This window comes from Canis lupus, chromosome 6 (genome assembly GCF_011100685.1).
Source record: "Canis lupus familiaris isolate Mischka breed German Shepherd chromosome 6, alternate assembly UU_Cfam_GSD_1.0, whole genome shotgun sequence".
NCBI classification, from domain to species: domain Eukaryota; kingdom Metazoa; phylum Chordata; class Mammalia; order Carnivora; family Canidae; genus Canis; species Canis lupus.
In genome coordinates this window covers 51,255,897-51,281,306 of record NC_049227.1, presented here as the reverse complement: position 1 = coordinate 51,281,306, position 25,410 = coordinate 51,255,897, and the positions used below count along the sequence as shown (strand labels likewise).

Below are 25,410 nucleotides of genomic sequence, written 5' to 3'. Positions count from 1 at the left end.
ACCCGGGCTGCCCTTCGTGTGCACCTTTATGAGACCACACCACGTCTTTGCTTCCTCCATCCGGCCCTGCTCTGTCCCACTTGTTAGTGTACCAGTTCCAGGCTACCATCTCTTCGGTAACCTTGGGGCAGCACTGGCCTCTGAAAACCAAGTGACCCTCCAAGAGAGCTACTTGCCAGAAGCCTGCCTGCCCACAGTCCATGTTGCCATCCTCACTTGGCCTTCTCAGTCCTACATGTACCACCAGCCTTCTAGACCCTGTCATCAAACCCATGTCAAGTGCAAAGGCTACAGGTCTTCAGGGGGAAAAAAAAACACTCAAATCTTGTGGTCTGTCTGAATTTCCCATCCCTTTTTTCCTATGCTCAGCTTTTCTAGGCTTGGCCAGTTTATTTATTGCTCAAGCTTGGACTGCTTTAGCTCCTTACAGTTTGTGCTTCCATGCCATTAACCTGTTTTTACATGGTTCCTTTGCAACCTTTCATGTGTTTTCTCTTTCTGATTCCTTTAAGTTCTCCCTTCTAAGTGAATGAAGCCAAGACACTGCATATTCACATCATAAAATTTATGCAAATCCAATTAATCCAATCAAAGCTTGTTTGTATAAAAGCCTGTCTTATGTGCTCTTTAAAGTCACTTCCCATGAATGGAAATCTTAATTAGATGACTAAATTTAGAAGGATAGAGCATCTTGCAAGAAAACCAAGAACATTTAATCCTTTTTTTTACATTTAATCCTTAATACCATAAACTGGAAAATATGAATTTCACCTACCAAGAATAGTACTGCTCGGTTTCACATAAATTTCAATCCATGCTTTCTAAAAAAACTAGAATATCATGCTCTCAGATTTCTAGAGCAACACATAGATGTATATATTTCACTTTACCTTCCAATTTAAAATGAGGAGATTAAAGATATTTACTACACAGGTGAGCCCACCTGCTATGTAATTTAGAAAATGCAAGACAAGGTATCCTAATTATAGAAGAAAAACATAGCAATAGTAACAAAAACACCCTTGCCAATTTAAATTTTACTTGTATATATCAATGTAAGCTTTCATAGTTGTACCAATACCAATCTTTTAGCACTGTCCAAGTTGCAAATAATGATTGAAAACCATGTAATATGTATGTCAGAGAGGTTGTCCTCTTAGGCACTATCTAATTAAAAGTTTATTTCACAGCAGTATTTTTATTTTAAAGTAGGAAAATGTAAGCACTTCTGGAACACACTTGGCAGTCAAGATCAACGTGATGACTATTTCTCTAGATTCCTTAAAACTCTAAAACAATGTTCTAATGTTTTCCTTTTAGTAAACTAAATTAAGATCAGTCACAGAAACAGAATTACTTGTAAGACAGGCAGATTTAGATGTCCCATTTTGCAGACAGAGAAAGTGAGTCTAAGACATTAGAATGTGTATCAAAGATTTACCTCTTCATGCTGGTAAGGGAATCCCTGCGTATTATCGTAATGTATTTTCTACTATGTGTCCTTAAGTTTTGAACCTTATTATTTCTGTGCCATCTGCCTTTCCATTACAGACATTCTTGGAGTCCCTTCAACAGGAAAGGTTTCTCCAGCCTAAATGGCTTTGTATATGTATGCTCTTGCCCTTCCCTCACTGCCCTGACTAGCCAAGGGCGCCTCCTCTCAGAAATCTCATTCCTTCTGTCTTCCTCTCTCAGGCCAGTTTTCAGAATTAGTCTATTTTAAGTCTCCCGTAACACTAAACTTTGACTTCCTTGAGGAGAGGGATCCTTTCTTCTATCTTTGAATATGCGGTGTCCATTACACATACAAAGCCTTGTCCAGGGAGAATTCAGTAACTGTTTTTTAATGGACAAACGAAGGAAAGAATTATTGAATTCCAAATCATTGTACTTCAATGTGATTGCTAGCAGGCTATTTCATTTGCACCCATTGGAAAGGTAGGCAGCTAATTTGCACTTGGTTGATTTTTCACTCTAACTGGGAAATCTTGAATTTCAATGAAAAGTATTCATAAGCGATAAAATCCCAATTTCATTTTCCTGGTTCCTTCTGAAGCTAATTGAAGTTGTAAGTAATTTGCCTACCCAAGCAGCATTAAATCTTTCTTTACTCATTAATGTCATTTTCTAAAGTACCGCTAATTTTTATCACTCTCTAAGGAAACAAACTCTTCTCAAAAACAGTTCTATGTATTGAGTCAAACGTTTCAACTCTTAATTTAGGATTAGTAATGAAAATGTACAGACTATGATTCAGAGATCTGAGTGACAATAAAGTCATGACTTATTTCATTTAGAAACTCTGCCAGCAGGAGGACACCTGAGTGGCTCAGTCAGTTGGGCATCCAACTCTTGGTCTCAGCTCAGGTCATAATCTCAGGGTCCTGAGATCTAGCCCCACATAAAGGCCTGTGTTAGGCTCTGTGCTCAGCGCAGAGTCTGCTTGTCCTTCTCCCTCTGCTTCTGTCTGGGCTGGTGCTCTGTCTGTCTTCTCTCTCAAATAAATAAATAAAACCTCTGAAAAAAAAAAAGAAAGAAAGAAAGAAAGAAAGAAAGAAAGAAAGAAAGAAAGAAAGAAAGGAAGGAAGAAAGAAACTCTGCCAGCTAGCTGAATCCTACATCAGAAGATCAAAAAAAGTTTTCTAATTTACCAAATAGACAAATTTTCAATGTAGAATGTATTGCTTATTTGATTTACAAAATAGAATGGAAGATGATATGCTCTTTAAATCCACCAATTCATTCTAAAAAAAGAAAAACAGAGGGAGAAGTATTGAAATACAGACTATGTCACATCTGATTAAGAGAAAGCATATGCTACAGAAATGCTTACAGAGTAACAATTTACAGTTGTAAAAGTTTGTGCTGTGTACAATTAAAGATGGGGGAAATATGGTTACAGAAGTAAAAATATGATGATGTTAAAGATTTTTAAAACAAAATGATAGGTGTTTGAAATATTCTCCATCTGAAGTAAATATTTTGAACTATATTTTATATGACTGATTAAATTTACAAATAAATGAATAAATGAAAAATTAATGTGCGTGGGGAAAATATCTGAAATCAGGGATGACTGGTAACTAAAACATTAAAAAATGGGTTTTGGAAAGATAATTTGGACTTTATAACGTAAGTATCTAGCAATGGGTACCCCAAATAACTTCAATTCCTGCTTCTCCAATTGTGTTCTTTAAATACATTAATAATTACTAATATCTACCATTTGAAAGGCATTATATTAGGCACTATGTAGTGAGCAAGAGGCAAAAATATACAAGACATATTTTCTAAATTTAAATTCCTTTTTATGGGCAAAATACTCTCATGTAATTAGTTGTAATACATAAATATGTAGTGTACTACATTTTATATGTGACATACAACTGGAATTTTAACAATTATCTGACTGCAAGACAGCAAATCCACTTAGAAGATGTTGCCTAGAGTTCTACCTCAAGGACTGAAAACCTAGATCAGTCTCATTTGGGAAGAAAATGCCACAATTTCTTAGCAATGTCTACTATGGTCATGGGAAGGAGACAGTGTACATCATCATCCAGTGCTTTTGTCTACCTGAAGAAAAGTCGAACCTACTTCCTTTACAAATGAGAAAATCAACCACAAGGAGACTTTATACTGACCCCAAGGCTAATGCATTAAAGAAAACAGTATGCAGACCTTCTGATGTATTTGCCAGGGGAGAAAGTACACCTGGAATACATCATTCAGTGCTGGTGCCCTACCTTGTCAAGTAAGGTCAGCTGGGAAAGCCAGACTCAAATCCATGCCATGTGAACATGAAAACTCTGTCGAAGAAATGAAGAAGAAGAAGAAGAAGAAGAAGAAGAAGAAGAAGAAGAAGAAGAAGAAGAAGAAGAAGAAGAAGAAGAAGAAGGAAGAAGAAGAAGAAGAAGAAGAAGAAGAAGAAGAAGAAGAAGAAGAAGAAGAAGAAGAAGAAGAAGAAGAAGAAGAAGAAGAATCGTCAAAGTACTGAAAAATAACATCATATGATACTGGTTTCAAATGGTGAGAGGCCTGGAAGCAGACAAAACTCAGAGAGATAAACTACTTCATTGAAAGGTAAAGTGTTGGGTGCCTGGGTGGCTCAGTGGTTGAGCGCCTGCCTTCGGCTCAAGACATGATTCCTGGGATCCTGGAATTGAGTCCCGCATCAGGCTCCCTGCAGGGAGCCTGCCTCTGCCTATGTCTCTGCCTCTCTCTCTCTCTGTGTCTCTCATAAATAAATAAATGAAATCTTTTTCCTTTTTTAAAGAAAGGTAAAATGTCCTAATAGTGACACTTGTTTCATACACATAAAAGGCTATGTAAGGAATCATGAGTCAGTCTGTTGGTCTCCTGCCCCAGGTGGCGTTCAAACTCTTCCAAATCAAGTATCTAATGATACAGGGGACAGAACTACTTGATTTTCTCAAGACCTCAAAGGCAGTAAACAGCAGAAGTAATGAGGAAAGCTCACTGCCTCTCAGGCCAGTGAGTTTCTCTTCTTTCTTTCTTCCTCCCTTCCTCCCTCCCCTCCTTCCTCTCTCTCTCTCTTAATTTCAGATCATCATAAAACCTGTATATATAAAATGTATTACCAGAACTCACTATTTCCATACTTTATTACATTATCGCTACTGTACCTTTTCTTTGGTCTTGCTGTCTCTCCAGCTCCCTATCCCTCGTCCACAACTACACTTTTATGGAAAGTATCTAAGAAGACAGACTATTATTCAAAAAGGATTTTAAAGGCCAGGTAGATCACTGTTGACTAGAAGCATCAAAGGAGGAGTTATGAAAGAAGTGGGATTGTGGTTGCCTAAAGTAAAGGCTGGAAAGTATTTAAGCAGATGGAAATGATGAAGAGGGAAAATAACATAAAGCACAGCACAGTAAAGAACTGACTCCTCAAGTCACTGCTATTTTGCAGAAAATGGGACTACAGGATTGGACCAAATATTTCTACAATAATTTTAAGAGTATCTTAAGTCCCTTAAAAAAATGACTTCAAAACATACAAATATATAAATGTCTATGCTTTTCCTTGAAATACACACACACACACACACACACACACATCACTGTGTATTTCTTTCACGCCTCTAACTAGTTGACAAACTTAACATAATGACTCTGCCTTGGGTGCAGTAGCTATGCTATATGTTAATTATATATAGTGTTATATTATATTGTGTTATATTAAAATAACACTATAAGACTTTGGAATCTGTGCATCAAAAATGGGTAGGTTTTTATTACATCTACTTGCAGCAAGTTTCAAACTTAGTTTAACTTTTTGCCTAAAAATATTTGATGTTAGAAGCATAAAAGACATCGGAGAACCAAATGATTTGAGAGTTAAATGTTCTTTTTCTTTATCTATCACTACCTTTTCACTATCACAGACAGTGTCAATTGTAAATACAATATTCAGTGAAATCTTTTCGGTCAACAGTATAAAAGCCACGAGGGAAAAGCTCCCATAATAATCACATAGTCTTCCTCTCTCCCTCCCAACTAATACTGCTATGCGGAACAATTTCTTGCAGGTGATCTTAGCCCCACCAGGAGATGGCAAAAAATTTGGTAAGGGGACAAGGCCCATCTCTGTGTTAAAAGCACATATCTGCCATTTTGCTAAGGTATGTCAACTTCCTTGCTGTGGGGTTCTGGGCCACTTGTTTAATCTTTTCGTGCTTCAATGTCCTCATCTGTAAACTGAGATTACAGTTGTGCCTATCTTCAATGATGGGAGGATTCAATTAATATATATAAAGTACTCATGGTAATGCCTGATAAATACCCAGTGCCCACATATGACAGCTATTTGTATCATTCCTCATTAATTGCATGACCGTGGGCAAGTCCCTTAATTTGTCTGACCATTTGTTTGAAAATTAAGAGATGAAACTAAATGATTTCTAAGGCTGCTTTCATGACTAACAAATCTCAGCCACAAAGAAGCATCTTCTAACATTGGATTCACAAATCTTTTCCAAAAATTGAATGTCAAAAAGCGCCTGATAGTGTAGCTTGAATAAAGTGTTTACTGGATTCCTGTATCTGTATTCTAGACTTAGCCCCAGGAGAAATAAAAAGGGGACCCCAAATAATCATGTGATTAGGAGCCAGAATGAAGAGGAAACAAAGGTCTCTTTGTGAAAGACCAAAAGGGTTGTCACGTAGTTTTGACTAAGTCTCTTCATTCAGTTTAGTAACTGAACGAACCCAACACTGCAAAGGCACATGTGAAGGAAGAGGTCATTGTCACCAACCCAAAGATAATATTTTGTTTTTTAACTGGAAATGTTAGGAATTCATTTTAAATTACAATATGAGGCTCCAGGTGCACTATCTCTATCCAAGACTGCTCAATTTTGGTGTCTGTGAAAACTTGGCATTCTGCTTTGAGGAGATCTCTGGAAATATAAGATGCTTCTCAGTATGAAAAGTGCTTCTGTGCACCCCAGTGTGAGAAAAAGATAAATCTGAAACCTCAATTAAAAAATCTTGATAGAAAAGTACAGTTTTTGCTGGCATGATTGAAAGCACTCTTTAAAAAATGGGGATCATCACATGAGAAAAACAATACACAATTTACTCAGGATAGAGGTTCTGGTTCTATCAACACAAATCCTGCTTCCCTTAGAGAGGAAATGCCACAAGCTATTTTGGTAATACGTAGATATGTCAGGACTACATCTGTATTTAACTGACCTATGATTTCATAAGTCTTTTATACTTTGAAAGATTTGAAGAAGGGAAAGTTGGGATTTAATCCTGGTTTTGGGATTTGGAACAAACCAAGTAAGCTCTTTTAGCCTCATTTTCAAGGTATGCTACTCACTGAATATTGTTCAGGGAAAGAGGGAATGAGGAATACAGGGAGAGTCTTGGAAAGTCACTAACATTTTATCAGAAAAAAGCCCAACCTAAAGAGGCTGCTACAAGTCTTTTTGCTATCTGTATGTTAATTAATAACTGATTTAATTAGAGTTATGAATATGAAAAATGATTTTTTGTTGATGAAAGAAATGACTCTTAATTAGCATGATGAATGCTAAGAATAGAATCTTTATTGGTGAAATTAAATATTTTCAAGCTATGTGGATTGACTAAAATAGTTTGGACATTCTTTCTATCCTTGAATGAATAACCCATAAGACTGCAGTGAGGCCTGTAACCTATACTCCAGTGGCTTATTCTCAGCGGATCTTGGGTCCAGCCAGTGGTTTAGGATTTCTGCATGAAGCACATCAATGCAAGGGCACAGAATCCAACCTTGTCTGTGATGAACCTTTCATACAGGGGTTCATACACTTAAGACACCTCAAAGGGCAAAGAGCTGTCAGTTCACTGAGCATACAGAACAGGGCATGTGGACTTTTTTTTTTTTTTTTTTTTTTTTGCCTGTTTTAACAAATGGTTTTTAAGTAACTGCATGCTCATCAGAATTTGGTCATTACAACCTCATATCACAACCTTAGTTGGTGCCTGAATAACTTACCTACTGAGAATAACTGAAGAATTGGGTATGATGAAATTAGCTCTAGTCAGATTATAATACCCTGACTTTGAGATGCTTATGTCTAGTGATGGAAACAGGAATAAAAAGAAATACAACATAAAGCACAATATAAGGCTATTTTAATATCATAATCTGCTGAAGAGTCTAAAGGAGTCATAGAGGAGAATGTGGGAGTCCAAGAAATTTGCTTACTGCTAAGTCTGAAGAGATATAGCAGAATGTTCCAGAAAGTTGGGGGGTTTTTTGGAAGGAGAAAGGGGTGGATGGTGGAGCATTATAGAGGTTAGAAGCAAGAGAGATAAAAATTAATCCATATAAGAAATTCCAAGTTTATTACAGACCAAATTATATATATGCACTGTATACACACACACACACACAAACACATTCACTTACATATTCACTCACTGAGAAATATCCACCAAAAGACTGCCTTTAGAATCTTTTTTCTTAAATTTTTTAAAATTTATTTATTCATGAGAGACGGGGATGCAGAGACACAGGCAGAGGGAGAAGCAGGCCCCATGCAGAGAGCCTGATGTGGGACTCGATCCCGGGTCTCCAGGATCATGCCCTGGGCTGAAGGCAGCGCTAAACCGCTGAGCCACCTGGGCTGCCCCTGCCTTTAGAATCTTAAATGCACCTGATCTGGGAAAAAAATCTTTCGGATTCTGTTTCATACAACAATAACAAAAAAAAATGGTGGTTTTACTGACAGTGATTTTCAAACTACATCTGTCATAATAAGACTAAAAAAAATAACCAGCCTGCTGAGTGAAAACTGGCACTCTCAGAAATAGTTTAAATAGTACTGAATATAGAACTCCACATATTTTAAAATATCTTCCATCCAAATGATATTCTTTATGATTTTCCAGTCTGTTAAAAGGATCCTCCTAACTATAGGTTAAGATCTCTGAGATCAGAACTTGCCACTCAACTTGATGAATGAATGGGAAGGCTGAGCTGCTCTATTGGCTATTCCACTGGTTCTAAAAGCCAATGAAGTTTTGTCTTTCAACATGTCTTTGAACATCCCATTGCCATGTCTGGTTGTAACTGAGCCTATACATTAACAAATATATGGATACTGTAAACAGCACACCGATACATAATTGATATGCTTTAACTCACCTCTGTCTTCTAGAAATGTCACTATTTATGTTGGGAATGAAATTAGTGGGAAACTGCATGTAGCCAACAGAGCATTGGACTTGAAGTAATAGATTCAGATCCTAGATGTGTCATTTACCAGCTGGAGGGAACTGCTAAAGCTCCCTAGATGTATTACTGCACAGACTACATGAAAGGGTTAAAGTGAAAAATAATAGGTTTGCTTCATTCGTTTCACAGAAATGATTAAGCCACCTGATGTCATTTCACTATGTACTATCAATAAATATTATTGGCATTTATGCTAAAAGAGCAGCTATCAGTTATTGAGTACTTGATGCATGCTCATATTTAATTCTCATAAATCATCATGTTAAGTGTCATTATCTCAATCTTACAGACAAGGAAGCGGAGGCTTGCAGCTATAACTTGCTGCACAATATCCGAACGCCTGAAGGGCAGTGAATATACCTTCCTCATTATACAAGTTCAAGCAATAGCATTGTACCTAGTACCTAGTAGATACATTATCATTTAAAACTTTTACAAATAACGTCCTTTTGGAAAAATGCTAGTTTAAAAATTAATATGATACAGCACATGCTTAACAGATGGTATCAATATTGTTCCCTGGAAACATTATTTTGTCTCAAACTATACAAAAGATTGGGATGTAGTCATGCTATGAGCGGTCATAATCATCTCCAGTGACCAGTGGGTATATAACCCATGTAATCTGCTCGCAGTATGTTTTCTTCATTTTGTCTCCAAAGTATATTCTCACCTATTTTATTCTCACAACAGCTCTGAGAGGTAGGAAGAAATAAGTCCACATTTTTCAGATAAGGTAACTGGCCCAGAAAAACCACAGGGATTACCAAGGGATAGGAGTTGGAGGGGACAAAGAAGACAGGAAGAGAAAAAGGGACAAGAGGATGGGGAGAAGGAGAAGCAGAGGGAGAAGGGGAGAGAGAAAGGAGAAGCAGAGGAACGCTAGCTGGTTTTTAGACCAGCCTCTGTCTTCCCCTCGGCATCACTGTCTCCTTTACCAGTATGCAAAGTGGAGAGGATCTTTGGAAAAAGAGAGACAAAAAGAAATGCAGGAAAGGAAGGAAAATATGAATGAATGAATATGAATGAGACTATCTAAGTGAGGGAAGGTCCTAAGAGACATATGGAGGAGTTTAATCAGATTCATAAACCCTCAAAGTGTGGTTCTAACTTTTAGGGAATCTTGTATATCTGACAATCTGATAAAGCTACAGAGGCTCTTACTAGAAAAATGTGTTTGTGTATATGTATGTGTGTATATATATATATTTACTATATATATATATATATATATAGTATTTACACACAATTTCAATGAGTTTGCTGCACCCCAAATTTAGTGCTAAGTCCCATTTTAAGAAACATGCCTTAGAAATAGAACCCCTGCCCCGTAGTGTGCAGACCTAGAAACCAGACAGCGGTTCCACATAAATGCAGGTTCCTGCAGCAGTGGATCAGCATATGATACAGAGATAAGAACCATGGCTTCCGATCAGAATAACAGAAATATCTTTGAATCCCTTCTGCTGCCACCCACCTCCCTACAACATTTTGAGCTTAACAGGAAACAAAACAATCTCCTACACCACACTGAAACCATCATCTACACTGGGACACAGAGCTTCTGATCAAACCAGAAAAACTGAAATGGAGGGTAAAAGGTTTGATAAAATTTTGACTCCTCTAGTATTGAATCACTATGACCGAGTATCTTTAAAGATCTATTTAATGGGTTAGGATAAAGGGATGTAATAGAAGAACTAGAGGCACAGGCTTTGGGGATTCTGACACTGTCAATGGGGAACTCCTGGCTGGCACTCCAACATCTTCACATCCAAATTTCCTTCATAAGCTGAAGGTAAAAAATGAATTAATAGATTTAAATAATTTAACACAAGTCTGACACATAATCTGACTTAAACATATTTCTCATCTATAAGTGGATTTAATGATAGTACTACAGTGGTGAGCATTAAATGAAGTAATGCTAAATGTATCTAACACAGGGTCTGCTGCATAAGAAGTACTAGCTAGTGTCAGCCTATTTGAAAAAATAGAGGGATCATCAAAGGTAGGAATCATTGACTTGGTGCCAATAACAGAGTTCTGAGTTTTGCTACTCTTGCTGTTCAGACTCCCCAATTTTTGTGGGTGAGTGGGTTGAATCAGGTGGCCTCTTTCCACCTTTAGTATTTTATCAGCTCTGGAATCCACTGACAAAACACATTTTGCTAGGTGCCTTAAATAGATTATCTTGATTAATCATCACAACCTGGAGAGGACTAATGGTATAGCTAATACGTACTTAGCTGGGCACTCCTCAGATATCTAAGTGAACCCATTTCATACTCATGATAACCCTATGAGGTCAATACTCATATTATCTCCATTTTACAGTGGAAGAAACAGGTGTAGAAAGACTGGCTCAGGTTCACACAGCGGGAAAACGGCAGATCTGGGCTTCAAGTAGTCTGACTCCAGAGTCTGTGATCTTAACCTCTCAAGAGGTAGGCATTTTTATCTCCAGTTTATGAATAAGAAATTTTTGCCCAAGGTCACATGTAGAGTAAGTGAGAGAAATGCAGATAAGAATCCAGGCTTGTCGGACACCCATATCCGTGCTTCTTCAGCACCATGCCACAGGCATGTGTTCCAGGAGCTGAAATAGGAGCAAGCACTCAAGGCGAGGTTCATAGAAGAGGTCCATGGGAAAGCTTCAGACACTTTGATATAATAAGCTGGAGGGCCTGGACACAAGATGTCTTTCTGTTATTATCTACCCATCACATTTAGTGACTCAACACCCTTGGGACAACAGCAGTAGCTGCATCCCTCACAGTCTCAGAGTCCAGAGGAAGTTTCCTGAGGATGCAGACATTAGGAATCAGAAATGTTTCCTAACACTCAAATCTGCCCTGCAGATAATCCCTCATAGGATTATCATGAGTATGAAATGGGTTCACTGCCGGTTTTTTTCTGCCTTGGTTCTGGCTCTATGAAGATGAATGTTCTAGCCCTGGTGTCCTTCAAATCACCTGTGTTGTTGCTTAATGATCTAAGGAACAAGAGCTGCTCATGGCCACTCTATCCAAAGTTGGGGTGCAGAAAATATTGTCATCCCCAAATCTTTCAATCAATGAAAAATCAAAGATCACTAATTAAATTTATGTCCATAAAATTATGTATGTGGTGCTTCAGCAAATGCTACACAGATCAAGGTGAATAGGACATTTTCAAAGAGCTTATAAAGCATGTTGTCTTTGGGGCACCGGGGTGGCTCAGCTGGATAAGCATCTGCCTCCGGCTCAGGCCATGACCCTAGCATCCTGGGATCAAGCCCCACTGTTGGGGCTCCCCACTCAGCAGGGAGTCTGTCTCTCCCTCTGCCCCTCCCTCTACTCATGCTCTCTCTCACACTCCATCTCAAAGAAATAAATAAGATCTTCAACAACAACAACAACAACAACAACAAAGCCATCTTTGTAAATGATCCCAAGTTACAGGTATTTTCTGAAAACACAATTAAATTAATATTTCACAACACAAAATAGACTTGAGGATAAAATTTAAAGTTTGAAATTCTTATACTGGAATTTTAATAAAGGAGAGCCCTATACAACTGTCCCCAAAATGTCCTAAAACACCCTCCATTAGACAATGTCCCTAGTCAGTTCCCAAACAACTTGAGAAAAATATTCAGCCGGGCATTCCAGGACTCATCAATGAGACGCTAGTCTTCCCCTTCAGCCGTATATCCTCAGTGTTCCCCACACACCACTCTTAGAAACAAGACAAACCACTTGCTGTTTCAAGAGCACAGCCTACGTTTTCTGCTACCAAGTGGCTATCCGTGTAGCTGCTTCTGTGATGTCCTGATGCCAAATCCATTCCAGCCTCTTCTGCAAGTCACATCTCAAAAGCCACCATTTCCTTCATGAGGCCTTTCCCCTAGATAAAAACAAGCTTGTCCTCTTCTGAACCCACCAAAGGTCTTTGTGGTGTGTGTATATGTATGTGTGTGTGCGCACACTTCTATTACGGTGATTTATATTATGACCTTGGCATATTTACCTAATTTCCCAAATTAGGCTGTAAACTCCTTAGGAGTTTGGTTTATTTCTGAAGTTTCCTTTATAACGTCTACTCTGTCTGATGTCATGCTTGCAACATAGGAATTCAATAAACATTAACTGAATTATCATTTCATTAACCATGCTAATGATTTACTGATCTCTTATCTCTTATGGAGAATCCGCTAACGGCCAAGGGTGACATTTATGTATTATACCTAATTTAATATTCAAAATCCTGTGACTTAGGAAATTGAGGCTTAACAAGCTTAAATAAGTTGCTCAAGGTTACACAGCAAGTAGAGTTCCCAACTGTTAACATAGCAGCAGGATGTACTTTGGATCTGAATCCAAATTTGTTAGATTCCAAACCTGGGCTCCAAATCAACACTACATAAAAGTGATAAAACTGAAAAGATATATTGCTTTTGATTTTTAGATAAATGAACTTAGCAAGTATGAAACAAAACCACAGCTTGTGGTAGTGAGGAGAGCTAGTTTTCAAATTAATCTAAAGAATTAAAAAAAAGAATTAAAAATGACTTTTGAAGGCTAAAAAATATACAATACGAGGAACATTTATCAGTACAGTCCAAGAAATGGAAAAGGGGGGAGGAGACTGCCTGAGGCATTTATTTAGAATAACTTATGAGTAAACTGAATTTTGTATTATAATAGAAAAGGCTCCAGCTCTGGAGGTTGACCAAGTAGGGTTAAAATTCTGAGTATAACATTTTGTGTCATAACTTGGGCAAGTTACCTTATCTTTCTAAGCCTCAGTTTTTGCAAATATCAGGTGACAATAATAACAAATGCTTTCATAGATAATGCAAATATTAGACAAGTATAAGGTATATAACTCAACAAATGATGGGCACAACTAATATTATTATTATCAGTAATACTGTTTTCATGCAAAGTGACTATGCTAAGCCAGTGTTTTTGAGAGGAAGGGAAAGACAGAGGTGCCATTACTGTTCCCCACCTCTCACATTGTGAGAGCATGCTATTCGGAGAAGCAGAAGAGGAAACAAGGGCCAGCAGCTCAGCTAGCCTCTAAAACCCTACATGTCCTTCTCTTCAGATGGGCCTCCTAAATTCTTTCTCTCGCAACTTAAGAACTAAAAGTCAAAACGTGGAAATTAATTAAGTCAGATCCTCCCTCAATTTTTATTCTAGATGCCTGTCGCATTAGCCATCTCTTGTCCCCTCTCATAGAACATGTTCTTTAGAAGTAGTAGAAGTAGCATGGCATTTGGCATCAGTCCCATGGGTGTACAAGCACCACACCCACCATTTTTATTTTCAAGTGTTTCCATTTTATTATCTGATCCTCAGTGTCCTTAAATGTTATCTGAAGAGGAATGCTCTGAAGAATAAATGCAGTTATGGCTTATCAGTGCCCAGCACAGAGTATGCACTCAATAATGACTTCATTCCCTTTCTCCTCCTAGCTTCCCTGTAAGTGGGAAATAACCAACATCTTAAGGCCAATATGTTCTCGTCTCTAACTGGCACCTGCCACCATGGACGGAAGGTTAGGATCTGAAATGGTATCTCATTTAAGTAAGACACGGAATGGTAATTACCAAGGGCCAAGTTACAGACCTTATTGATTATGGTCATAACCAAACCAGTGACCTGAAAGAGACAGACTTTTTCTTAAATAAATAAATAAATAAATAAATAAATCACACAGAAAAATCCCTGGGCTATTCAGAAAACATGTGCCTGAAAACCCAACATCTGCAGAGAGAAGAAATCCCTAAAATGACTAAATTTCCTCTCCTCTCTCAGTTTTTCAAATGGAAGGGAGAGAACACAAACATGAAGGTGGACTTTTAGCAAATTACAATATCAGACAAAACAAAACAAAACAAGGCATTTTCTGGCGCAAGGTCTAACACTTGTCCAACCAGGACAGCCAAGCTGAATTCAAAGTCGACTATCATGGGGGCCTGAGATAAACGAAGTTACTTTGAAGTTACCAAGAAGTTCCTTGGTGGAATTCCATTATGCGTGTTAGGAACTTCTCATCTTCTGGGAAAAAAAAAACATGAAATCATTTTCCCCTAAAATCAAAGTAGACATGAATGTCCACACCCAGTGGGTCCGAGTGATGTTCCCAACATTCATTCGTTGAGATTGTCACGTTCCACCACTGGACCTCAAACTTCCCTTTCCCTCTCCTCTTCGTTTCCTAACTGCCCGTCACGTGTTGGGGGCTGGAGAGAGCGGGCAGCGCCGCGGGGAGGACACCTGCACGCTCGGACCCAGCCAGGACCCATCGCATCCTCCGAAGAACCAGCACCAGGTCCCCTACCGAGAACTTCGCACCACGTTCACATACGTAGATTACGATGCGCTCGCCATCCTAATAATGACCGACGTGTGTGTGTGCGTGTGTCCGAAAACACACACACACACACACACACACACACACACGCCGTAAATCCGCCAGGCCCTCGCAGCCAGGCTGTCAGAGCAAAGCACCTAAGCTGCCCCGAGAGCCAGAGCCGAGCCGCCGTTCAACGCATCTCGTCCTCCGGCTCCTGCTGGAATTTCCAGCAGCCCCTGCCGGGAGCCTCTGCCCCTGGCAGTTCCCGGAGTCTGTTGCAGGCGCCCGGTCCTGGTCAGCTTAGCGCCCCGGGCACTTGCATCTGGACGGCGAGGCGGTGGTGCCCCGGGAGCCGCCCCCCACCCCCCCCCCGCGGCCGAGGCCCGCTCCGGGTCGCTGGGCGCGGAGGCACCCACCCGCCCGCGGGCTCCCCTGCGCCTCGGCGGGGATCGGGGCCGCGGGCCGCCCGCCGCACGCTCCCCCGGGGCAGGGGCTGCGCTCGGCTCGCCAGGAGCTCCGCCGCCCCGACCTCGGCGCCCCCCCCCCCCCGGGCTTACCACGAGCACGGGGACCCCGGCGGCCAGCGAGTAGAGGAGCGCGGGGGGCACGGCGCTGCGGTCCTCCGGGCCCGGGTAGGGCTTGCGGTAGGCGCTGTCGTGGCAGAAGAAGCCCTGCACGTTCACGCTGAACGTGTCGGTGTACTCGAAGTAGTACGCCAGCATCACCGTCCCTGCCATGATCACCATCTGGAAATAGAGCATGCTGCTGCCGAGCGCCGCGGGCCGCCGCGGGGGCCCCCTGCCGGGGCCGCGGGGCCGCCACCGGGGGCGGCGGGACGGCGAGGCGCGGCCGCGGGCAGAGGCGGAGGCAGCGCCGGGAGCCCAGGCGCCGGCGGGCTGCGGAGGAGGCGGCCGTCCCCCCGGGCGAGCCCCCGCTCCCCTCCCCGCCCCCCGCCCGCCGCCCGCCGCCCGCCGCAAGCGCCGCCCGCCCGGCCGCGGGGTCGCGCGGGAGGGCGGGGAGTCCCCCGGAGGCCGGCGGCGGCCGCAGCGCCCCGCGGGCGGCCGAGCGAGCAGCGAGCGTCGGCGCCGCAGCAGCGCGGGCGCAGCCCCCGGGCCGGCCCGGAGGAGGCGGCGTCGGCGGACGCGGCGGCACGAGCCGGGCGGGCGGCACCTGCGCCCCGCGGAGGGCGGGCGCGGCGGAGCTGCCGGCGCTGCTCGCGGAGGGAAAAGCCGAACACGGGGGGGAGGGGGGAGGGGAGGGGAGGGGAGGGGAGGCAGCGGAGAAGGAGCTTCTAGAAACTCCTTTCCGAGGCAGCAGCGGGGCCGAGCAGGAACCCGCGGACGCCGGGGCAGACGGTGCGCGGCCGCGTCTCGGGAGCGCAGCGCCCGCGGGGCGCCCTGGCGAGTGTCCCCGGCGCGCGCCCCGACCCCGACCCCGACTCCGACCCGACCCCCGCGCAGCCGCCGCGCCGCGCCGCGCCGCTTCCCAGGCGCCCTGACAGCGGCGCAGGGCGTTTCACATTCCGACTTTCTCTGCTCCCCGCCAGCCCCGCGGGGCCTTGAATGCAGAGCCACAGTCACAGTTCAGCAGCGCCAGGAGCATCTGGCATAGCGGCCCCTTCCTCCTCCGCGTGCTCCCCACTCGCTCGTCCGCTGCCAGCTCCTCTCTAGCTGCTCCCGGGAGGAGGCACTGCAGGGGCCTGGGGCGCAGCGGCGCCGGCCGCCTGGGGGAGGGGAGGGGGCAGGGCGCCTCTTCCCGCTGTGCCCGGAGCTCCGGGGACTGCGGGGACTCTCCACGGGTCGGGTGGACGGGGAGGGACACCAGCGCGGGCTCACGCCACGCGCGCACGAAGCACGCCCATACATGGGCACGCACGCGTGTGCATAGCTCTGCAGATCTGTAAAGAACCCAGTTTGGGGATGCCTTGTGGGTGCAAGCTCAGCCAGCGAACTTGGGGGAGGCGGTGGAGGTGGAGGTGGGGGAGGACCTTAGCAGAGCCTGCCGCTGCTCACAGCCTCCACTCGGAAAGAACAGGTGAGGAAGCATATGCTAGAGACAGGGGGATGAGAATATTCCCAGAGCCCTTCCCCTCTGGTTAAAATGTAGATTACTTTAGCAGGTTTCCAGAATATTCATTCATTTTGATGGGTTGTACTTGATGATTTTCAGAGGTGGATCTTTAGCATCAGGAAAAAAGCAGCATTGGTAGGCTAATAAGGCCATTTAAATTTGGCAAAAGATTGCTATGTTGGGGAAGTAATAGCAGTGTGAAATGTCCTTAATGAGGGATACCTTATCCACCACATGTTATTAAACATCATTTAATAACTACTTGCTAGATAAAAGACCCTGAACAACTTGTATAATAAGCAATTTGGGGCAGTGGGAGGAAATCGTTCCTTAATGGACAAAAGTGGCTTGCCATATTATGAAAATGTAACTACTACAAAGATACATGATTTAAAACCCATTCAGAGAATCCTATGAAGAGCTTGAGAGTGTTTAAACTGCTCCTCTGGTTGTACCCAGGCATCTCCCAAACCTTCCTACTTAATAGAATTTTTGGAATGGTCTTAATATTTTAAGGGTAGATTTTAAGGGTCATTCGGATTAAGGAAAGTGATGGAGGTGATTTATCCGAGCCAATGAAAACATGCATTATTTTTGAAATTAAAATGCATGTCCTGCATTGTTAACGTGTATGGGGTGCCTAGACCTGTGGATGTAACAAAGCAGGGTCCTAGTCTGTCCTGTTCACTCTCTCGTCCCCAGCATGAGCAGCGTATGCCACATTGTAGGTATTCAGTAAATATCTGGTGAGTAAATTAATGACTAAGGACAGTGGCGAGGTATATGTCAAGGCTTAGGGAATCATAATCTTGACGTCCATGCCCACTTACATGGCATACTGGCACTGAACGTATACGGTTAATGTAAGCGTAGCAGCTCTGGTATTGCTTCGGTTCAAATCCAAGCTCTGCCACGTACCAGCTCTGGAAACCTGGCCAAGATGCTTGACTCTTTTCTGCTTTAGTTTCGTCACTAGTAAAATCAGGATAATATTATTACCAACTAATACAAGGTTGATACGAGGATTAATGATGCTCAGTTATGTCCGGCACGTAGTGAATACCTGTGTCACATTTAAATTTTATAAAATTTGACTTGTACACATAAACATATCTGGACTTTTAGAGACCTTAACTCAGGTCTCTCCAACATCTATCACGAGTCACTTCCTTCTAATTTTTGCCTTACAAAACAATTCTGGGGGCATCCCTATTTCTGTAGATGTATACACTTTTCTATAGATTTATGCACATTTTGTCTTCTCTTTCAGATGCTGTTATCTCAGGAATAAGATATTTTTCTTCAGAATCTTCAATATCCCCATCATTTGTCCATATAAGACATAGACAGTCAAATAGTATTGTTGACCGATTCATGGTTGACTAATGATCCAATGCTGAAATTCAGAGTTAATACTGAATCTTAATTCACATTATAAAGATACCAATATTAAGTTCAACTTCCATGAATATTTGAGCAGATTGGTTATTCATAGAAATGATGTGAAGTGGATGAAAGAGCATGAGCTATGTGCCTTTGGGCTGGTTATTTTACTTTCCTGAATCTGAGCTTTTTGAGGGATAAAATGAACTAATTTTTCTTACCTCTGGGCTTATTTTGACAATTAAATAAGACTATGTAAAGTACCTAGCCCAAAGAAGGTATTTGTTTGGTATGTTTCTTCACTTTATTTTCTTATACATTAATTAGGCTCATTCTTTTCCAAAATACATCTTTTCAACTTCAAAGAACCCTTACAAACTCTACCTCAATTTTTAATTTACCTTTCTATCGTTTTTAAATTAACAACAGCGCTGCTCATATTTAATCCTTGGGAATCCTTGCCTAAATTCTTAATTTAATTTAATTCTTAGGCACATCATTGTGCTTTCAAATATATTATAGCAGTCGATCTTTCTTTTTTTTTTTTTTTTTTCCCCTAAGGATTTTATTTATTTCTTCATGAGAGACCCACAGAAAGAGAGGCAGAGACTCAGGCAGAGGGAAAAGCAGGCTCCCTGCAAGGAGCCCGATGTGGGACTCAACCCTGGACCCTGGGATCGTGGCCTGAGCACCCAGGCACCCCAGCAGTCAGTCTTTCTTAAAACATTATCCAGTCCTGCAAATTCTCCCCATTTTAGCTCCCACCAAGGTAGATTATTGAGGTAAAAAATGTGGCATTTATAGCTTTTACCTCCAGTGATTCATATTATATTTATTTGCACATCTTAACAACCACTCTGATCTTACTCTTTTTCTTCACTCATAAAACATGAACCATGATGAATACGGAGACAAATCTTGGGGGAGTCATTCACCAATTCCAATATCTCTCATCTTCCCACTTCAATATTAATGTTCTAATAAGAACTAGTAAGGTGCTGGACCAGCATGAGAATATATAGCCCTTGTCCATATGGTTTATACCTTTTTGTCTACAGACAGAAAACAAATGTACAAAAATTTGGAGTAGATCTTTATGCTGATATCCGTGCAAAGACCAAACAAATGAATACTCTTTAGGAAGCCAAGCATTGAATATTTGTGCATAGCCAGATAAATGAATGCATTCCTCTTTAACTTTGAAAATCTAAGGTGCTTGCTAGAAGAGAACTGGAGATGTACCTAGCTCCTCAAGATTATTACCAATTGGATTCGGCACATCTGTGGCTAGCAATAGAGGGAGACTGAGGCTTTTCCACTAACATCTAAGGATTTGGCCCTCATTAGTTTATAGAATAGCATGGTTTTGGCAAAGATGGCTGAGCATTTCCAAGGACTAAAGAAGATACAGAATGTTAAGTGTTGGGTTTCCATGTGTTTCAAGTAGCTCAGAGGTAAGTCAAGGGAATTTCCTGAACTTTTCTCATTCCATGGTGCAAAAACAGAAAAAATAACATCACTTTCAATGCATAGCTGAGATAGTGAGGTGAAGGATTCAGAAGACTTTACACAAGACAAACTAGGGAAGCATCTCCAAAAGAATAGTGTCCTTTTTTTGACAACAGCATTGACAAAATCAATGACAAAGACAAAAAAAAAAAAAAAAAATGTTCATCATGCTAAACCTGAGCTGCAGATGTTTGAAGAGATTCATGAGTGTGAAGAGTTAGATGACTTTGTACTAATGAAGAACTTTAAATATTAACACATAGATTGGTAAAGGATCTAATGGGAATAGACATTGGAAAGTCATTTTTTTTAATAGGCCAGGTAATTGCTTTCAGAAGAAGTAAAGGCATCTGGCTCATTCTAAAAATTATTGAAGTACAGAAGGCAATATCTTGACAGGTCTTTATTGAATTGGATCTAGAGAAGGAGCAAAGACACTAGTTTACTACTTCCCAAACAATTTGATACAGAAAACATCTCAGATACTTAAGATGTGGAACTGTTTAACCCAAGAAATGTGCTTAAATGTGTTCATATGAATTCAAAAATACAGATTCTTCAAAGGCAAACTAAAGAGAGCTAGGGACTTTGGGATTACACTTGGCCTCTGATTATGGACATCATTATTATGGACAGGATGCCCGGCATCCTCATGTAATCATCTTCAGTGCTTGATGTTGGAGGGAGCTGCATTCTCAAGGAAACAGGAGGAAAAACAACTAGTATAGTAATGTGTATGTCTGTCTTTGAGGTTCCATTTGTAACAGGATGTTTATCACAGGGGCCAGAAACTTCTTTTTTTTTTTTTAAGATTTTATTTATTTATTCATGAGAGACACAGAATGAGAGAAAGACGCAGAGACACAGGCAGAGGGAGAAGCAGGCTCCATGCAGGGATCCAGATGCGGGACTTGATCCTGGGACTCCAGGATCACACCCTGAGCCAAAGGCAGATGCTAAACTACCGAGCCACCCGGGCATCCTGGGGCCAGAAACTTCTGATCTGGAAAAGTAGTATTTATCTTCAGTTACAACATCTGAGATATCTTTAAAATGCCTTACTCTGTGACTGGATTACAGCTTATTGTATTCCTCTATATTTCCAGTATTATTTTAAGTTTTCACTTTCAAAACAGTGATCACAATCCAAGCACATATTTTATTGGAGCACATATTAACTCTAGTTATATTTCACTGAAGGTATAGAGGCATGAAATTGATGGACTAAGTAAAAGAGTTAAAATTTATAAGACATTGAGGCTGGGAAAGAATAGAAAAATGTAACATGCTATCAAATGAACACTCCTATATTAAAGTAAAAATCTTAAATTATTGAGTTAGCAAGAGTTAATGAAACATGCTGATGATACTTACTATGTGGCCATGGCAGTCAGCCTCTCTGAATCTCGGTTTGCTTATCTGTAAAATTGGGTTAGTGAATCTTTACAAAAACATTGAAAGGCTTCTATTTATAAATTGCTTTGGAAATATCAAAGCATTGGGCAACTCTGCATTAGAAAATATATCATAATTAGGAGGAGAAAATGTCTAATCTAAGCGGGTGCTGAATTTTCTCCCCAGCTCTTAATTCCAATTTAAGAAACTCCAGATTATTTGCCATTGGATATGTTTCCACATCTGTGAATATTGGATTATTTGCCCTATGTTTGAATCATTAAAACCCCACATTCCTTGGTTAAATGTAAGTCAATGGATCCATAACATGGGGGGAAAGTTTCAAAATATTCAGTTCCCTAAGAATAGCTTTAAACAAGTATTAAAGATAAAGACATAGGAGTGTGTCATGGAAGTGGTGCTTAAGCCCAAGGACTGAGAACTCAACAGATATTTTCGTTCTGTAGGTTCATAATTATGGGAACTTGGTGGAGTCATTTCAATTCCTTAATTTCTATAGTTTCTCCTTCTAAAAAGAGGAAAAGGCTGCCTACTTCACCAAGATGTAACACAGAGCCTAGGCCATTCATGACAATAAATGATCAGCACAGTTGTTATGACTCCTCTGGCATAATTAATCTTGCTACTGCTGGATCAGCAGAACTTTCATTGATCCATTTGGAAACGTGCCTGCATAAAATCGTGCTGAATTGTCTATGTAAGTTCATGTTATTTGAAGACACCTGAAAGTCGTTACTTGTGCTATGATAAATGAGGACTGTCCTAAACAAAATCACAAATCCTGCTAACACTGAGAAACAGAATTTCTTTAGAGGTGTTTTGGAAAATGTGGGACAAACTATGCTCATGACAGCTGCAGGTCCTTTGTCAATGAAACAGATTGTGAATGGTAATTAGCACTTGTTTGGTTGTCCTTCAGTGTACTGGGTAACGATTGAAACAAAGATACAGCGAAACTAGACACTCAGAATGGTTCCTTATGCTCATATATGGACCATAATCAACTATTGGTAGAATCAGATAATTTTCAGAATGCTATTTTAGTGAGGGCATAAAGATGTCTGGCTTAATGAATTTTTCGGCTGTAAATTTCATCATACTTGAAAGGATTATCAAATTTCTGGACTTTTTTCACCCTGTGGGCTTACAACAATAAGCAAGAAGAGTAATTTTTTGGTCAAGGAAAGAAAATAATGTCTTAATTACTGCATTGGAAGGTAGTAGCAGAAAGCATTAACTCTAAAATTTAAGTATTTATATGTTGTAACACTTTGAAAGAAAAGATGGGGGAAGTTTTTGGAAGAGAATCATCACTGTGCTTGTATCATTAACTTCTGATTATCGCTTTTTGTTATTGAATCAGGTATTGATTAATCATATTTTATTATATCAATCTTATTGTAAGCAATGTTTCAGATGTAATGATGTCTTCCATTTAATGTAATGGGTAAGAATAAAATATTTTAGTTTGTTTTCCACTCACTGATGACTTGCTTTAATATTCTTCTGGCTCATATGGATCTCTAATAAAAATAGAAGAACATGAATAGTAAAATCTTAATTAACTTCATAAAAGTCTCATAAAATAGAGTATCTTGGGGAACTACTGCTTTTATTAATAGAAACCCTTCATATTTTTTAGAGGAACTCTTTTTTTTTTCCAGTTTTACTGAGAAGTAATTGAAGTACATCGCTGTATTAGAGTGAGGCATACAGCATTATGGTTTGATTTACATGTACTGTGAAATGACCCCCAATAGACTGAGCTAACATCCATATTCTCATATACAATAAAAACAAAAGAAAAAATGTTCTCCTTTTGATGAGAACTCTTAGGATTTACTCTCTTAACTTTCCTGTGTATCATACAACAGTGTTAGCTGTTGTATATCACATCCCCAACACTTACTTATCTTCTACCTGAGAGTTTGTGCCTTCTGACCAACCTCCTCCAACCCCTTCCCCCTTTACCCTCAATTTCTGGTAACCATAATCTGATTTCTTCCTCTATGAGCTTATTTTTTTGTGTTTTTATTTGCTTGTTTTTGGATTCCACATGTAAATGAGGTCATGCAATATTTGTCTTTCTTTGATTTACTTTCTAATGTTTTCCAAGTTCCAGCCATGTTGTGGCAAATAGTAGAATCTCTTTGTGTTTTTTATGTCTGAATAATATTCTGTTGTATATACCTATATACACCACAAAATGTCATCCATTCATTCATCAATGAACACTTAGGTTGTTTTTATGACTTGGCTATTATAAATAATGCTTCTATGAACATGGGGGTGTGGATATCTTTTCAAGGTAGGTTTTCCTTTTTTTTTTTAAAGATTTTATTTATTTATTCATGAGAGACACACACACACACACAGAGAGAGAGAGAGAGACAGAGACACAGGCAGAGGGAGAAGCAGGCTCCCTGCAGGGAGCCCAGCGGGGGACTCGATCCTGATCCTGAGTCTCCAGGATCATGCCCTGGGCCAAAGGCAGGCACTAAACCCCTGAGCCACCCAGGGATCCCCTCAAGGTAGGTTTTTCATTTCCTTTGGATATATTCTCAGAAGTGGATTGTTGGATCATATGGTTGTTATTATTTATTTTAAATGTTGCTATTTTTCCATGGTGGCTGCACCAATTTATAAGCCCACCAACACCGCACAAGGATTTCTTTTCTCTGCATCCATACCAGCATCTGTTATCTCTTGTCTTTCTGATGGTGGCCGTTATAACAGGCATGAGGTGATATCTCATTGTGGTTTTATTTTTTTTAATTTTTTTCATTGTGGTTTTAATTTGCATTTCTCTAATGACGTGATGTTGAACATTTTTGCATGCACCTGTTGGCCTTTTGTGTTTCTCTTTTGGAGAGATGTCCATTTAGGTCCTTTGCCCATTTTTAATCGAGTTATTGTTTTTTTTGCTATTTAGTTGTATGAATTCTTTATATATTTTGAATATTTACCTCTTATCAGATATATGGTTTACAAATATTTTTTCCCATTCCATAGGTTGTCTTTTCACTTTGTTGATGGTCTCTTTTGCTGTGTGGAAGCTTTTTAGTTTGGTGTAGCCCCATTGGTTTATTTTTGATTTTGTTGTTTATGCTTGAAGTATCATGTTCAAAAAATTGCTGAGGTACATACGAAGGAAATTTTTCCTATGTTTTCTACTAAGGGTTTCATGGTTTCAGGTCTTACACTTAAGTCTTTAACCGACTTTGAGTTCATTTTTGTGATGGGTAAGATATGAGTTCAGTTTCATTCTTTTACATGTGAATGTTCAATTCTCCCAGTACCATTTATTGAAGATACGTTTTTTTCTTCATTGGTCTGTTTGTCTGTTTTTATGCCAGTACCATACTGTTTTGATGACTATACCTTCATAGTATATATACCTTTATTTGATTGTTCACAATTTAATTATAATGTGTCTCAATATTTCCCTCTTTGGGTTCAAATTATTTGGGGTTCTTTGGGCATCATGGATCTGAATGTGTGCGTTTCTCTCCCCAGGTTTAGTAAGTTTTCAGCTGTTATTTTTTTAAATCACTTCTGTCCCTTTTTCTTTTATCCTTCTGAAATTCTCATGATGTGAATGTTGTCTCTTTTCATTGTGTCCTATAATTCCCATAGGATTTCTTCATTCTTTTTCTCTCTTTTTATTTTTAATTTTTTGGTAATTTTCAATATCCTGTTCTCCAGATTGTAATTCTTTCTTCTGCTTTGTTGAATCTACTTTTGAAATTCTACTGAATTTTTCAATGCAGATGTTTATTTTTCAGCTCTCGGATTTGTTTGACTTTTTTTTTGTTTTTTTAAGATTCCTCTTCCCCTGTTAAAACTCTGGTTTTCTTCATGCATCATTTTCCTGATTTTGTTTAATTGTCTGTGTTTTCTTATCATTCACTAGACCTTCTTAAAGAATT

At 40.4% G+C, this 25,410-nt stretch overlaps 1 protein-coding gene across 1 annotated transcript in view; it reads right to left on the bottom strand.

Moving 5' to 3' along the window:
- PLPPR5 (phospholipid phosphatase related 5) overlaps window positions 1–15,921 on the bottom strand; it is a 123,985-nt gene extending 108,064 nt beyond the window's left edge. The window contains exon 1 of the mRNA XM_038541236.1: window positions 15,661–15,921. Within this exon, the coding sequence (XP_038397164.1) occupies window positions 15,661–15,864 (204 nt within the window). The 5' untranslated portion in view covers window positions 15,865–15,921. The remainder of the gene's footprint in view (window positions 1–15,660) is intronic.
- Between the last annotated feature and the right edge of the window lie 9,489 nt (window positions 15,922–25,410).